The sequence below is a fragment of the Solea solea genome, chromosome 6, assembly GCF_958295425.1.
Source record: "Solea solea chromosome 6, fSolSol10.1, whole genome shotgun sequence".
In the NCBI taxonomy this organism is placed as follows: Eukaryota; Metazoa; Chordata; class Actinopteri; order Pleuronectiformes; family Soleidae; genus Solea; species Solea solea.
This window is the reverse complement of record NC_081139.1, coordinates 30,937,613-30,955,618: the sequence shown is the minus strand read 5'-3', so window position 1 is coordinate 30,955,618 and position 18,006 is coordinate 30,937,613. Positions and strand designations below refer to the sequence as shown.

At 41.5% G+C, this 18,006-nt stretch overlaps 1 protein-coding gene across 2 annotated transcripts in view; it reads left to right on the top strand.

The window, feature by feature from the left end:
• Positions 1–18,006, top strand: part of LOC131460397 (integrin alpha-5-like) — a 76,178-nt gene that overhangs the window by 41,307 nt on the left and 16,865 nt on the right. For both annotated transcript variants that reach the window (XM_058630857.1, XM_058630858.1), the window contains exons 19-22: positions 9,273–9,340; positions 15,560–15,710; positions 15,829–15,921; positions 16,464–16,543. In XM_058630857.1, the coding sequence (XP_058486840.1) occupies positions 9,273–9,340; positions 15,560–15,710; positions 15,829–15,921; positions 16,464–16,543 (392 nt within the window). The remainder of the gene's footprint in view (positions 1–9,272; positions 9,341–15,559; positions 15,711–15,828; positions 15,922–16,463; positions 16,544–18,006) is intronic.

Genomic DNA, 18,006 nt, shown 5'->3' with positions numbered 1-18,006 from the left:
AGCCTCATCCTGGTGGCTCCAAATTGGCCCCAGATGATCTGGTTTTCGGCAATTGCTCTCCTGGAGCTCCTTGTCCAGAGATACCTCTTGTCTCAGGCCCACTGGACTCATTTTCATCCCCTTTTTCCAGGGGCTCAGAGTTTGGGCATGGCCCCTGAGAGGACTGGGTTGTTAGCCATTGGGGATGTGGTTGACAGGTGCAGGGCTCTTAGCTAGGGCTCCATCAACAAGGGTAGTGTGTTTCTATTGTTCGGGAGCTTTCCAATCATGGTGCAACTTGAGGCAGGTGGATCAACCTTGAGGGGAATAATGGCAGCCCCTGTTGAGCCTAGGAAACTGAGAGAGTTGTGACCTCATTGCCCAGTTCTTTAGATCTAGTTCTCCCCACCACAAAAGGACAGTTTTACCCCCATGGGATTTTGAGCTGGTGATGTCAGCCTTGCAGAAGGAGCCATCAAAGCCCCAAGAAAAACTGGAAATTGCTCTCTCTAAAACATTGTATCTCCCATCCAAGAGTCCACAACCACTTGGTGCATGAGGAGTGCTGCCACTTTTTGCCTGGTGGTGCTGGGGTGGTTCAAACCCTGCTTTCCACCCTAATGAGTGGTGTTGCATCCCTTCCACCTTCCTGAAGGAGATGATGAAGGGACAACAAGCAGGTAGTCATTGTTATGCCCATGGTCAAGAGGAAAGGAATTGGGCAAGTGGGTAAGTGATGCCTTCTGCTTCTGTGGCTGGTTTGTGTGTGATCACTACTGGTGTGAAAGATCCTCAGCAACCTGCAGCCTCATGCGACGGACTAGGAACCGCTCCAAGGTCTTCATAATATGGGATGTCAGGGCCACCACTCTGAAGTCATTCAGCTCCACAGGTTGCCCTACTTTGGGGACCGGTATGAGACAGGAAGTCTTCCACAGTATTGGGACTTTTTCCATCAGAAGGCTCATATTGAAGATCCTCTGAAGAGGGACTGCTAGTTGTTCTTCAAAAGCCTTGGACACACTCCATCTGGTCCTGCTGGCTTCCTTAAGTGAAGCCTCCTGAGCTCGGCACCCACCTCTTCAGTTGTTAGAGAAAGGGGGAGCTGTTGAGGTGACAGCAGAGAGATGGCAGCCGAGGAGATGTTGTTGTCAGCCATGGCAGGGGTGGAGAAGTCATCCGCAGAGGTCATGGTCTGTATGTGGGCTGGAGACAGACCAGGTTGTGATCAGATCTGCCTAGTGGTGGAAGAGGTGCAGCCCTGTAAGCAGTGCTTAATTTTTAAATCATAAGGTGCCGGAACGCAAAGTACATATGACAGCTCAGGGATGACGAGACGGGCACAGGTCCCGGAACGTATACAGAAAACGTGCTGAAAACAACATGAAAATGCCCACTTCAATTTCAAATAATATCCATGGTATAAATGTTATGACGATAATTTACAATTATTTTAGGCTATACTCCACACAGCACAGGCAAATGCCCACATCACCACAGGTGGGACTTACAGTATATAGTCAGCAATTAATTTCTCAACAGGTCTAATATGTAAAAAAAAAAAAGGGCTTTTAATAAATCACACATATCTTCCATTATTATTATTCAAAGATTGGCACGGCGGCCTATTAATAGACAGTATGCTCACCATATTTAGTTGTCCAAAACACCCCACATCACAAGCATGTCCGGATTCTCCTCCTCCTCTTTTTTTCGGGTTTTACTGCGTGTGTCTGTGGCAGTTCGGTGTCCTTTGGCCACCCGCAAACTCACATACGAGACTGGATTGAATTTGGCCAGACGGGGTCCAGCAAGATTTAGGAAGAGTAACGCTGATATGGTGGATGTGAGCAAAGAGGCACAGTTGGGGGTGCAAATCAAGTTCATTTGAGAAAATCCGCGCTCACATTCAGCACTTTCAATGAGAATGCTGTTGACAGCAACAAGTAACTCCATCAGCTCATCGAGGGTGTCTTTTCCATCGGAGTCTCTGTACTTTCTGTAGGTCCGTATCATACGGGCCTACAGAAAGCCTGTATGACTGCACGCGGGTTTCTGTAGGGTTGGCAATGTTGAAGTGCTTACACAGTGACTCAACCTCAGTCTCTCCATAAGCGCACCTGCATCCTCGGGCCAGTACTGTGTGTAAAGCACCTTCAACTCCTCAATGAACTTGTTATATCCAGTTTTATCTGGCATCCGGCCTCCTTGAGATAACATATGGTCCTCCAAGTTCTATATATATGTTTTTTTTTGTTTTGTTTTGTTTCGGATCTGCCCAAATAAGTACCGGAACACAGGGAGGCCAAAATTAAGAGGTGCCGGATCTTGTTCCGAACAGGAGACCCTCTCTTTCACAGTCACATTACAGGGGTTAACCTACTTCTGATTAAAAAGTAGGATAACTCCCCCACCTTTCCCCCATCCGCTCATCTTCGGGTCCCTGTCTGCTCGCACGGCTGTAAAGCCCTGTATATCCACACATGAGTCCGGTATGTTGTTGTTCAGCCAGGACTCCGTGAGACAAACCAAACTACTCTCTCTGTACAATCACTTGTTACTCAAAAGCGCCTCTAGCTTGCCGCATTTGTTTGGCTTAATGTTCCCCATTAGAGCAAATGGCAGAAAAGGCTTGTGTCTCCACTTCCTATTGTTCCTCTTAGCCTTTAGCTTAGCCCGGCTCTACACCCGTGGTATGGTCTCCTCAGCTCTAGCGAAATGTTTAACCCTGTGTCCAATCGTCAACTGGGCAAAACAGTTCCTCCCTAGTGTAGACTACTCAACGTAATACACATCACAAAATAAATACACACGAAGACAAAGAAATAAAAAATAACCATAAAAAACAATGAAACTCAGACTTACTTACTGCCACTCTAACCGGCACATGCGCACATTCTCCCCAACCTTCTACCTTTATATGTTCTACCTTTATAATAGCAACGGTTCCATTGCATGAATGTGGCAGCCAGCACCCAGTTTGCCAATCATGTGCTGGGCTCAGCGCAACAGGACAGGACCTGACTTTCTGTGCCCCCCGGGCCACGTCTCTGCAGAGAGCGGTTCTTGGTTCGCCTTCTTTTCTGTCTTGAGCAGCAATTTTAAACACAGTCAATGCACAGTGAGTAATACAGAACATTTTTCTTCACGTCATTCGCTCCATTTGCTGAAGTTGAAAAATTGTATTTGATGAACTAAATAGTTGGTAACCACGATTACCAGTGGACAGAGAGAGTGTATGAGACAGCAAAGCATGAAGGATAGTTTCACTGAACTTTACCAAATGTCATCAAATGTAAGGGTCCTCTGTAGTGCTGAACCCCATATGTTTAGAGGTTGTGGGTAAGGGCTGAGTTAGAACTGATTACAACACTCTGGTCTGTATTGGTGGGTTTTCTTTCTTTTGTTGTATCCTATATGAAGAGCCTGGAGGTCTATGGAGTGTTGGCAAGTCATGGCTATGCAAAAACACAGAGGAAGTAGCTTGGGTGTGGCAGCAGGCAGCTCTCAGACATCTGGTTGTGGTTTGTTTATGTAAGTTGTCTCTGGTCTCCTCCACCAAAGTGAGAGCCAGAGCCTTAGAAACGTGCACATTAGGTACATCATAGAGCTGCTGGTCTAGTTCTGCCTAAATCTGAACAAAGGTTTTCAAACAGTACGGTCACAACTACACATTTGATTTTACTGATGGAGGGTAGCAGTGGATCTACCACCTCCTTTGAGCCACGATGTAAAATTGTTGATTTTCTGAATGAACTTTGGTGCAGGGTTACAAAGTGACACAAACCTATGTTTCCTGTATGAAAAGGCTACCTAACAGTGAGATAAAACAGCAAACACATTGTCAAGATTTAAGCAAGTGGAGATTTTATTTATTTCCATGTGTCCCTGCGTGCAACCATGTTATAATGTGATAATTATTGTCTGTGACCTGGTTGCACCTGAAATATACCTTAGACACCATATTCATGCTTGGCACACTACCCTTCACATAGAGACACTCAACAGTATCTAGCAAACATATCCACTGAGTTCCACTGGTGACAATGATTTGCACCTTGATGGCCCTGAGAAGAAGAGCTTTTCTGAACGAATGCGTGGCTGTCAGCCACTGAGGGTTTTGACATATTTGCTTCTATGAGCTGTGTCAAAGACATTAACTCCGCTGCAGCTGTCAACTATGTAAACCAGGGGTGTCAAACATACGGCCCGGGGGCCAGAATCGGCCCGCCAGAGGGTCCAATCCAACCCACATGATGAATTTGTTCAAATTTCACACTACGATTACAATCTAAACGTAATGTCAAATACCATATTTTTCTCTTCCAGATACCTGTGACTAAATGTTTGTGCCTTTTTAGATCCAGTGTAATGTGTAAATAGTACATTTAGGCACGATATTGTTGAAATTGCACTTATATTTCTCAAGAAATGTCATGTTGTGTAAAAAATAGCCTTCATTAAATGTAAAACAAAGGAGAAAAAAAGCAAGTTGTTCTTGTTGTTCATAGGTTATTATGCTATTATTTTACTATTTTTACTGGTCCGGCCCCACTTGACATCAAATTGTGCTGTATGTGGCCCCTGAACAAAAATGAGTTGGACACCCCGGATGTAAACTATCTACCTAATTACTGACTTCCTGTTGTTTGAGTATAATTCCCAGGTTTACTTGTCAAACATGCTTTAGAATCACAACTCTCTGTCATGAGCTCCTCTCATCACATGATCAGAGACAGACTCTCGTTTCATACACGACAGGTAAATTGGTAATCTTTGCATCCCTGAAACACTTTGCTATTACTGACCTTTTTATTGTTCTTAAAGCTGTACTGGGTAACTTAAATATGAGCGAATGTCTTGTTGCATTCAAGCCATTGTCAATTGAGTTCATACAATGCTGATAAGGCTATCAGCTCCACATGACTCTCTCTCTGTGACTCTCAGTGCAGCAGTGTTTTGTTTTTGTCTGTAGCAACATACCCGTGCTGCGCAAAGAGCTTCATACTATGGCTAAAAACAACAAGAAGCAGAACCATGCAAAGGTTCACAAGTGGATTCTACTGCTAAAAATAAACTTGGACATTCAGTAGCATTTCACAATTGTATTTGAATCATTATTTTTTGCTGCTCGTGATCGTAATCATGAAATATTGAAAATGCAGCACCAAAAGCATCGTAGGGGCCCCATGATTTGGGTTGTGAGTCAGTATGATAGTTGATTTTATAAGAATCAGTACTTACTGTAGTTTCAGTGTCTGACCCGAATATTTTTTTTGAAGAATATGGTTTGTTTTGTTAAACTATATTGTATTACAGTGTTGTTGAGCTTCTCCTTATTGATGTAAATGGTTTGGACATGAGTGGAATTTGATAAAAAACATGGATGTATTTTATTTTGATTTATTTATTCAGTTTTGGCGATGGAACAGTCAGCGTACCACATTAAATGATGATGTTTGTATTTTCATCACGCCATCTCTGAAAGGTGACCAAAAGGATAACAGCATGGACTATTCCTTTAAGAGCCGAATGGAGACAGGGGCCATATGGATCAAAGAGGAGGAAAAATGTGGAGATTTAAATGAAAAAAGATCAAAAGTTGTTTGAAGGAAGGGAAGATTAGTTGGGATAAGTTTGATCAGAGTAAGCCAGTTATAGAGCCCTGTTCCTTTGGTGTGAAATGACCAATGTATGTGAATGTAACACCAGGAAAGTGAAGGAAGACTCCATTGAGCTGCTGTTAACCATTGCCAGGCTGGTTCTTTTGCTCCCCATTGCATTCTTTTGGAATCTAATGTTTCCCATATGTTGGCGAGTATATGGGCTATGGCAACAATGACAGCACAGAGCTATAAAGGAGAACCGGTGGAAGCAGAAAACACAGCATAAAGCTGGAAAAGATCTCATTAAAAATCACGTGTCTGATTGAGCTTAGTTCTTTTAAATGTGAGCTTTTCACTCATTTTAATCAGAGCTTCTCCACAAAAATGTAATAACTTGCGCAGATGTATTCATCATCCTTTCACCCTCCTCAACCTTCACCATGTTACTCTGTTGTTCCCGACATGTTAAGGATATATCACGTCTGTCCTGTAAAGTGTAGACAACTTTAACACACAATCTTGGCATCTGACTGTTACACATTTGTGCCCAGCCATGGAAAAACCAGCAACAAGTCTCCCGAGGAGCATTTTGAGTTATTTACAGATTATGAAAGTGTGATTTTTAAGCTTTCCAACAATGTCTAACACATGGAAATCTGTTATCTGATATTTGAAGAAAATGTGTCCATTTGAATGTAGGCACTCCTCAAACTGCTTCTTCAAAGATTTTCACCTTCTCGGAGCCAAGAGACAGAATCATCACATTTACATAGTCCAACCCCCTCCTGGTCTAAGCTGTCAGTGACATCTGATATCTGTTAGCCCACAGGACAGAAACTATTGTAGTAGTTTGAACAATGGTTCTCAATAACAGGTCTAAGGACCCCGAGGGTTCTATGAAGAGTAGAACATGTGAATACATGTTTCTATCATTTCTAACTCTCAGCTAGTTGCTAAATCATTAGCATCACAGCTCATCTGAAGCTCATCAGGTTGGTTTGTTATTCATATTTGTGATGGTAGCCGAGGGTGCGCTATCGAGTGGGAGTGGGTTTGGCCAGGAAAAATCAGAAGCAGAGTGAAAATATGGACAAAATGGTTTATTCAGGCTTGAGGGAGAGAAAAAATCAAGCAATAAGTGTCCATGGGCAAAATTCAAATAAATCAATAAAATTAAAAAGGAACAAAAATGAATCAAAATTCGGCACAAAGTCAAAGTTCGGCCAAATTATTGCAAAATTCCAAATCCGCTCATCAAACAAGAACCAGAGAGTCACAGTGCTAACACGCAACATAGTCAAGACTAACTGACATAGACTGGACGCACAAACATATAGCAGGTGGCCAGCACCATTTACAATTATGGGGGAACATATAACAAGTAATTAATACACAAATAACAAGACAGACTCTGAAACAAAGCAATGTTCTTAGGTTAAGAGACAGATTTACAAAATAAATGCAAAACAGTCCACTCTCTTGCCCATGAAAAGGACACAACACAGAGGGGGTTTGATCAGGACCCACCTATTATCCCCATGGTCATAATTACTGTGGACTAGGCCAATTAGGCCCGGAACCAAATAAATGTTAACGTTTCTGGACGGCTCCTTTTCACTGCCGGACCGACGCGGCCAGACTCGCAGACCACTCAACGACACACCCCTCCACTCAACGAAACACCCCCTCACACTCAACGAAACACCCCCTCACACTACCCGACACTCTGATTGGGTCTCAAGAGACTGCGTCTGAAACGTGATGACGTTTACTAACGTGATGACGTTTACTAACGTGATAACGTCGTCTTTTATTGAAACTTTATTTACATACTCGTATTTCACAGACACTTGTTGACAAGAGACTTTTATCCCGGTGTGCGACAGGAATAGAGAAGAATAAATACTCGTGTTGGCTTTTATGAACACAGAAATGTACTTTCTGTGAAATTTGTGAATAATTAATGTCACTTTGTAAAGTATGAAATGTTATAGCCAAACTGCTAAAATATATAAATGCCGATTGGAAAAGTTCTTTGAACATCACGTTTTTGTGATATAATTATCACGATTATGTGACATAATTATCACGATTATGTGATATAATTATCACGTCAATACAATATAGTATCACTTTTATGTGATATAATTATCACGTTTATACAATATAATATCATGTTTATGTGATATAATTATCACGTTTATACAATATAATTATCACGTTTGTGATATAATTATCACGTTTATACAATATAGTATCACAAATTCCACTGTGAACACACTTCTGTACAATGTAACATTTTGAATAATTTCATTTGTTTTTGCAAACTTTCAACATCATGGCAACCTGTCTGTTACAAAAAGGTGTGTTTAATATAGGCCTACTAGGGTTACTACCCCAGGTACATTTTTGGGCATGGATGTAGTGTGCAGTACCCTTAAAAGGTAATCTTGACACTGCAAAAATTCCAATTCTCCTGTCAACACACACAGAGTTAAGGTGGTGATCTGCTGTTATGTCCAATGATTTCACCTTGTGTTGCCAGCAAAGCTGTGTGCAACTTCTCAGAGTCATTTAAAGATTAAAAAACAGATAAATACTAATATATAGAGATCATATAGTTTATCTTATACGTTTCTTGGTTGAAAATGAGACAATGTTATATTGTCAATGTTATAACCTGTACATATAAATAAAAGAAAAAAAGGAAAAAAAGAAAAAAAGGGAGAAAATCGCTGCGTCTTGCTTACTGTTACAATCGCTATCGTTACAGCATGCAGACATTACTGGTTAATAAACCGCACTTAATTGATTTAATGGATACAAATAATGACTATTCATCCAGTGTTCAATATCAAAATGTGTTTTTTATCCATTCTTACCTTTTCCTCCGTCATTTTCCCGTGTTTTTCCCGTGTTACTTTTTCGGGTTCTCTCTTCATACTCGGTCAACGTAAACGTCATCGCGTTTCAGACGCAGTCTCTTGAGACCCAATCAGAGTGTCGTGTAGTGTGAGGGGGTGTTTCGTTGAGTGTGAGGGGGTGTTTCGTTGAGTAAAGGGGTGTTTCGTTGAGTAAAGGGGCGTTTCGTTGAGTAAAGGGGTGTTTCGATGAGTGGTCTGCAGCTAGACCCTTCTCCAACAACACCTTCGGCCAGTCCATCCATTTCTCATCGTAGGCGGCATTAGCAGAGCATGAGCACCGAGCCTGACAGTGCAGCGCTGTTCTCATGTCTCTGCTCATGTCTGGACCTAATCACACGGCATGTATGGCTGTACAAAGTTTAGATGGGTCGAAATGTACCAAAATACCGTTGTTTGCCGTTGTGTATTGAACCGAACAGGGCGTATCGAACGGTTTGGTAAAATACTGAAAGTTGTTGCATCCCTAATATTCAGTAAAAAAAACAACGATTTTTCATTGTTTGCTCGACTTGTTACTGGTTTTCTCAGGGCTGGTCACACATGGAGCATATGAACTGTATAGCCTAAATTCCCTTTATCCTTTAAGTAAATCATGATTCTTTTGTACTGGTTTCTGTAAAAACTGTCTTTCTCTAAAGCTGTATTCCCTATGTATCTTTGGACTTTTCTCAGGGTAACTCTACTATTTTACCCACTGTATTCATCCTTCTCTCTTCCCATCTCGAAACACTCTACATTTAAGTTTATCCTTTCTCTTTCTCAGGCCCAGATTCAACTGGATTGTGGAGAGGACAACATCTGTGTTCCTGACCTCAAACTGGCTGTTATCAGGTGAGAGCATTGACTTTATCAGATACAGGTCGTATTTATACATCAACTTGTGTTTCAGAACTTTACATGTGAAATACTGTAGAGCTAAGCATACAGCACGCAGTAACACGGTATCAAGTCAATACATTAGATAAATGGTAAATGGTCTGCATTTATGTAGCACTTTTCACATATGCTAGCAGTTAGCATTATCCATGATTGCTAAGTGTTATACACTCTGTATTTAGAACAAACTTAAACTTTCACTTACATCATCACAAACAGTAACATGGTACAACATAAACATTTTTCAAGGTAAATGTTTTTCAAAACCAGACAATGAAAATAATTGGCCGTGTGTTCACCCGTGCACAACTGCCAGGTGTTTTATGACGACACTGAAAGTACAACAGGAGGAGATCACGTCAATCACACAGCACAGTGAGCAAGTGAGTTTGTTGAAAAGAATCAAGGAGCAGAGGCTCAGGAATCATAAGTGAACATGACTGCGCCTCAGTTACATACGTAAAGATGCTGTTTACAGATATGGAAGAAAGAGCCCTCAGTCTTGGTACATGGCACATGCTTAATCTTGTATCCCTGTTGCAGATGGTGTATCAGTCCATTCACAAAGCAAATACACACTCTGATGCTCCCCCGCGTGGCAGCGTGTTCTGTGTTTTATTACTGGGACATGTGATTTCTCTTAGCTGCACAAATATGTTCAGTGGAAAGATTTCACATGAAAACAACAGACTGCATTTGCAGTCACCACGGGACAAAATGATTCAGCACTTTAACTAAACAGAGTTTCCGCTCGCTGACACACAGGCGCTGCATTTCTCTCTAGATTTAATATTCACAGCACTGAGGTCTGTCCCTGGTGAACTTTATAATTTCACCCCTCAATATTTCCAACAAATGAAACAGTAGTTGTCAACTCTTCAGAGGGTTCTCAGCATCTGCATATCAGTGTGGCTTCCTCTGCATTCGCTAAACTCTCTCCAGCCTAATTAAAGTCATGTGGCAGTCCTTTACCTAGTGTGGGGTCAGTGTGTCCAAGATCCCATGATCCTATGTGTGTGTGTGTGTGTGTGTGTGTGTGGGGTGTTCCAGGGGGAGTAGGCAATGAAAGAAGAGCCCTGATCGTGGACCCTGAACCAGACACCTTTCTCCCCATTGCCCAATAAAAACATTCATTTACTGCCATGGTCAAGAGCTGCTGAAGAAGAGCGGGAGATTGTGGGTGTGTGTGTGTGGGGGGGTTGGTTGTCGAGAGGATTTATCACTTACACCAAAAGTGTGTTTGCAGAATATGCAGAATGGAGGTGTAGGTCAGTTTCAGGGTCGAGATTTGTGTGATTTAGCAGGTCAGTCATGGTCAGATATGCAGCAGGAGAAAATGGCCTCAGGGGAATTGTCTACAACAGAGATGCATTCAAATACTTAACGTCTCTGTTTTTCATTACACATTACAAGTGCTGAAACGAACCTGCTTTTGTTGGTTGATTTGATTTGATTCCCTTTGCAGGGCTTTCCATACGTGTCCTAATGCCAGTTAAAAAAAATGCATTACTTTCTTTGATGATGATGCCAATTCTGTAGCATTGTTTTTTTTAAATCTAATTTTGTTATTATGGCTGGGACTGTGTGTACTTACTGCACTAAAGTCAAGACATTGCAATTATATATATATATAGATATATAGATTAATATTCATGCTTCAAATAAATCAATTAAGAATCTGTCAAAACATTTAGGAGGATCTCTTCGAACATGTAAGACAATAAGGGTGCATGTCCCTCATCTGGACAGACGAGCCTCAACCGGTTGGGGAGAAAGGAAAAATGGGGGACAGAGGAGAGGTGGGGGAGAGAAAAGACAAGAGGGAGATGAGATAGAGAGAAGAAAGAGACCAGGAGCAGATACACAACCAAATGTACAACAGTATGTCAAGTCCCGCCTGTTAACTACGCAGCAGTACCGGAGGACCCAGTTGACGTGAGGTAGGAGACGGGTGCTGCATCAGCAGCAGCAGCAGCAGCAGTCTCCTACTGCAAATCGATGGGAAAATGTATTTCGGGCCGGGTCGGGTTCAGGTGGACAATTCATGCTTGTGTGTCGGCTGGGTCGGGTTTGGCCTGCGGACCGGATCGGGTTAGGTTGTAATTTTCAGGCCCCTTGAGAACTCTATTATACCGATATCATCTTTAATTATAGCATAATATTAATGGTGATGATATGTATGATAATAATAATACTATAATAGCCTCAAAACTGGATCCTGCAACCTGTAGGATGAGGACACAGAGAGCGCGAGAGAGAGAGAGAGAGAGGGGAAAGGAATGGAAGACACAAACTAGGGAGAAAAAGAACAAGGTTAATGACATATAAAAAGTAATATTCATACCCTGAGTGTGACAGAGTGAGTGTGACAGAGTGCAGTCTAGGTCTATAGCAGCATAACTAAGAGATGGTCCAGGTTTCCCTGAACCAGCTCTAACTATAAGCTTTATCAAAAAGTAAAGTTTTAAGTATAACTTTAAATACAGAGATAGGCTCCGCCTCCTGAACTGTCATTGGGAGCTGGTTCCACAGGAGAGGAGGAGTCTGGTAACTGAAGGCTCTGCCTCCCATTCTGCACTTACAGACTCTGGGAACCACAAGTAAACCTGTATTTTGTGACCTAAGTGATCTGTAAGGGTGATAAGGTAGAGGAATAAAGTTGATGCTGGTAGACAAATACAGAGAAGGTCAGAGGGAGCTGCATTGTGCCTTTGTAGATCTGGAAAAAGCCTATGACAGGGTACCGAGAGAGGAACTATGGTACTGTATGAGGAAGTCTGGAGTGGCAGAGAAGTAAGTTAGACTGGTGCAGGACATGTATGCCAACTGTGAGACAGCGGTGAGGTGTGCTGTAGGTGTGACAGAGAAGTTCAAGGTGGAGGTGGGACTACATCAGGGTTCGGCTCTGAGTCTCTTCTTGTTTGCGGTGGTGATGGACAGACTGACAGATGAGGTTAGACAGGAATCTCCATGGACTATGATGTTTGCAGATGACATTGTGATCTGTGGTGAGAGCAGAGACCAGGTGGAGGAAAAGCGAGGTGGAGATATGCTCTAGAAAGGAGAGGAATGAAGGTTAGTCGCATCAAGACAGAATATACAGTGGGCAAAAAAGTATTTAGTCAGCCACCGATTGTGCAAGTTCTCCCACTTTAAATGTTGACAGAGGTCTGTAATTTTCATCATAGGTACACTTCAACTATGAGAGACAGAATATGAAAAATCCTGGAAATCACATTGTAGGATTTTTAAAGAATTTATTTGAAAATTATGGTGGAAAATAAGTATTTGGTCACCTACAAACAAGCAAGATCTCTGGCTCTCACAGACCTGTAACTTCTTCTTTAAGAAGCTCTTCTGTCCTCCACTCGTAACCTGTATTAATGGCACCTATTTGAACTCGTTATCTGTATAAAAGACACTTGTCCACAGCCTCAAACAGTCGGACTCCAAACTCCACCATGGCCAAGACCAAAGAGCTGTCGAAGGACACCAGGAACCAAATTGTAGACCTGCAGCAGGCTCTTCTTCCTTGTTTGGAGGAAGAAGAATGCTGAGTTGCATCCCAAGAACACCATACCTACTGTGAAGCATGGGGGTGGAAACATCATGCTTTGGGGCTGTTTTTCTGCAAAGGGGACAGGACGACTAATCCGTGTTAAGGAAAGAATGAATGGGGCCATGTATCGTGAGATTTTAAACCAAAACCTCCTTCCATCAGTGAGAGCATTGAAGATGAAACGTGGCTGGGTCTTCCAGCATGACAATGACCCCAAACACACCGCCCGGGCAACGAAGGAGTGGCTCCGTAAGAAGCATTTCAAAGTCCTGGAGAGGCCTAGCCAGTCTCCAGACCTCAACCCCATAGAAAATCTGTGGAGGGAGTTGAAAGTCTGTGTTGCCCGGCGACAGCCCCAAAACATCACTGCTCTAGAGGAGATCTGCATGGAGGAATTGGCCAAAATACCAGCTACAGTGTGTGCAAACCTGGTGAAAACCTACATTAAACGTTTGACCTCTGTCATTGCCAACAAAGGTTATATTACAAAGTATTGAGTTGAACTTTTTTGTTATTGACCAAATACTTATGTTCCACCATAATTTACAAATAAATTCTTTAAAAATCCTACAATGTGATTTCCAGGATTTTTTTCTTCACATTCTGTCTCTCACAGTTGAAGTGTACCTATGATGAAAATTACAGACCTCTGTCATCATTTTAAGTGGGAGAACTTGCACAATTGGTGGCTGACTAAATACTTTTTCGCCCCACTGTATGTGTGTCAATGAGAGGAACCCAAGTGGAACCATGAGGCTACAAGGAGTGGAGATAAAGAAGGTGGAGGATTTGAGGTATTTAGGGTCAACAGTCCAAAGCAGTGGAGATTGTGGAAAAGAGGTGAAGAAACGTGTTCAAGCTGGTTGGAATGGGTGGAGAAAAGTGTCAGGGGTAATGTGTGATAAAAGAGTATCAGCCAGAATGAAAGGAAAGATATACAAGACAGTGGTGAGACCAGCGATGCTGTATGGTCTAGAGACAGTGGCACTGAAGTAAAGACAGGAAGCAGAGCTGGAGGTAGCAGAGATGAAGATGTTGAGGTTCTCTTTGGGAGTGACGAAGATGGATAGGATCAGGAATGAGTCAATCAGAGGAACAGCACATGTTAGATGTTTTGGAGATAAGGTCAGAGAGGCCAGAATGAGATGGTTTGGTCATGTACAGAGGAGGGATAGTGAGTATATTGGTAGAAGGATGCTGGGGTTGGAACTGCCAGGCAGGAGGTCCAGAGGAAGACCAAAGAGAAGGTTTATGGACGTAGTGAAAGAGGACATGAAGTTAGTTGGTGTGAGAGAGGGGGATACAGAGAACAGGGTGAGATGGAGGAGGTTGATTCGCTGTGGCAACCCCTGAAGGGAGCAGCCCAAAGGAAAAGAAGAAGAAGAGGGTTTTGAGGAACTATGTTTAAGTTATCAATATCAATACCATAAGTTAATACAAGATCGAGGGTGTGACTAAGGCAATGAGTTGGTTTATTAACGTGTTGAATAAAACCAATTGCGCAGCTAAGACTATCACGGTCAACATCTACATGGATGTTGAAATCCCCTACAATTATGATTTTATCTGTCTTAAGCACTAACTCAGATAATAACTCAGAGAACTCTGAATAAGGTGCAGGTGACTGTGACTATCATCATTGGTTTCTGTGATTTCCAGCTTGGGATTGATTAATAATCTAGTATTAAAAATGGCTGCTACTCTTCCTCCTCGGCCTGAGCTTCTAGGAATATAGGTGTTAGCATGAGTGGGTGGAGTTGACTCATTTAAACTAATATAGTCTTCTTCATGTAAACAAGTTTCAGTTACACAGAATAAATCAATACAATTATCAAAAATGAGATCATTTATTAAAACAGATTTTGAGGAGAGTGACCTTATATTTAATAGTCCACATTTAAAAGTGGTATTATTTGACTATTCTTATTTTATTGTTGGTATTAATCTTTATTAAATTAGAATGTCTAACTCATTTTAGTTCCAGGGCCACATACAGTGCAATTTGATCTCAAGTGGGCCAAACCAGTAGAATATTTCTTTTTTTACAAAACATATTATGAACAACCTGAAATTTCGGGAGAAAATGAAGTGCAATGTTAACAAAATTATGCCTAAATTTACCATTTACACACATGCATTACAATTTACAGATCACAGTGGATCTACAAAACATAAAACATTTAGGTATCTGGAACTGAAAAATATAGCATAAATGAAGCAAGCCTCGATACACGCATCGCGGAAACGCCCCCTCCCCTACTCGGCACACGCTTTGAAGCCTCGATACGGAACGTCACATCACTAATACGTCAATAATAAGTTTGAAAATAAATATTAATGAGCGACGAATAAATGACTAAAACCTGCTTTGTTGTAATATTTAAAAAAAAAAAGTAAAACAAAAACGGATCATTGCCTTCATTTATTCACATTTCTCATAAAGGTATCGTAATGTTTAAATAATCAAAGTAGTTATAACTTAACATTGAAAATGTTTATATTAATTTCAGAACTTTCCCAGTTTTGTAAAGCAAACCGTGCAAAAACACACTCATGCCAATACTGCTGTTCATATTGTAAAACACGTGTTATGCTGATGTTGTGTTTTCCTGCAGTGACAGAGCAGAGGTGTACCTGGGCGATGACAACTCCGTGAGTCTGATCTTCAATGCAAGGAATGAAGGAGAAGGAGGGGCATACGAGGCTGAGCTCTATGTGCTCCTCCCTCCTGAGGTGGATTACAGCGGGATAGCACGCAACAACGCGGTGAGGAGGACGGCGGTCATTCCTGTGCTCCTAGTCAGGCTTTCCATTCTTTACAGCTGTTTTGTTTTGTTTTTTTATATCTATAATGATTTAACATTTGTGTGTTGTGTATTTTCAGAGTTTGACACAGCTGACGTGCAGCTATGAAGCAGAAAACCAGACCCGTTATCTTGTATGTGATTTGGGAAACCCCATGAGGCCTGGCAGCAGTGTAAGAATCACATGTACTGACATCTAACCACATCATTTCTAATGTCATTCTTAGTTTAGAGCTTCATGTAAGGGTGTGTGACTTATAATAACATGGTATTACTGTATTCATCAGTGTAATACAGTCTAAATATCAAGTTGTAATGAGAACTGGCCTGAAACACAGCACACAGCCGAGGTTAGCTGTTGTCATAGTAACAGTAAGCAACATTTTCTTTATTGTCATAATGATCATTTTCACATTCAGTGATCAAAGACACATGGTCTGTGATTATAAACAGCGTCAGGTTTAGTTGTTGCTTAAGGACACATCGCCATGTCGACTGTGCCACATCATCACAAACACTTATGCATCATCATGATGGAATATTGTGGATCTATTATAATCATCAATGAATGAAACTTGTTTGAAATAAAACACATTGAGATATTTTATTATCATCAACAAGGGGGCAGTATTGCATTTCTATGTGCTGACAAGTGTGAAGAGTATGGTTGATTTGTGTTTAATATTTTTGTGTGTACTTGGGGGTAAATTCCTAGTTACTGGCCGGCCTTCGCTTCACTGTGCCCAGACTGACAGACTCTTACAACACAGTACAGTTTGAGCTCCAAATAAGGAGGTACGTAACTGTTTTTGTTTTTTAATGCTTCTAAACTCAGTCAGGAAAACGACAAATATGAATTTAATGTTTGTGCAAAAGTCACAGTTTTGGTCCATACCTCGGTTGTGATGACATCACGGTTTGGTACATTTTCAGTAAATGGAAAGAAATGTTTATTTATTGACTCAGCTGTAAACATGACAGCGGATAATTGTCCATCATTTCCTGAACAAAGGACGTGTTTTTGTTTCCTTTTTTTATTAAGAATTATTACAACATTTAAAGGTAAACGTTCTCACAGACTAAATATAACGTAAGTACAATAATAAAATGAACATTAATTATTGAAGCATGTAGAAAATACAGTAAACATTTTCAACTTGGGTCACACGGTTGGTGCAGTGGTTAACACTCTTGCCTTTGAAGAAGACCCGGGTTCCCATCCCGGTTGGAACAAGGGTCTTTAGCATGGAGTGATATGGGGGTTAGGTAAACTGATCACACACTCCTGATCAAAATTTGAAGACCAGTTGAAAAATTGCAAGAATTGACATTTCGCACTGTTGGATCTTAAGAAGGTTCTAAGTCGTGGTTCAAAATGCAAAAAGAAGAAATGGGAGTGAGACAAAAAAAATGTGTCAGTAAGTAAGTGATTTATTGAAACAAACATTAAAGTGAAATAGGCTGTTCATCAGCTGATCAAAAGTTTAAGCCTTTAAAAACTTAAATCTTTGCAAAAATGTAGATTCATTTTCTGTCAGGTATCCACACTGTCATGACCTCCTGATGGCAAAGGCAAAAAATGTTTTCTCTCTTTGAACGCGGTCGGATTGTTGAGCTGCATCAGCAAGGCCTCTCGCAGCGTGCCATTGCTGCTGAGGTTGGACGCAGTAAGACAGTCATTTTAAACTTCTTCAAAGATCCTGAGGGTTATGGAACAAAAAAGTCAAGTGGTAGACCCAAAAAAAATGTCACCGGCCCTGAGCCGGAGGATCCAAATGGCTGTCCGTCAAGACACGGGACGATCCTCGGCCCAAATTAAGCTGTCACTGGTGCCAACTGCAGTCCCATAACCATGAGACGGCATCTGCGAGAGAAGAGTTTAAGAACAAAACACGTCTTCAAAGGCCGCGTCTCCTTCAACGGCACAAAATTGCCCGTTTTGGAGTTTGCACGAGAAACCAAACATGGGACATGGAAAGGTGGCGCCCCCTCCACTGTGCCGTGTAGCAAACATCTCAGGTGGGATCTCCTTGTCATGCCAGTGACGTTGGAAACCATCAGGACCGTCAAGGTTCCATTTTTTCTCATCAGAGAATAAAACTTTCTTCCACCTACTTAGAACCTTCTTAAGATCCAACAGTGCGAAATGTCAATTCTTTCAATTTTTCAACTGGTCTTCAAATTTCTAAAAATGTACTAAACATCAGGAGTGTACTGTGAATGATTCATATCATATGTAGACTAAATCAGCCTGTAGT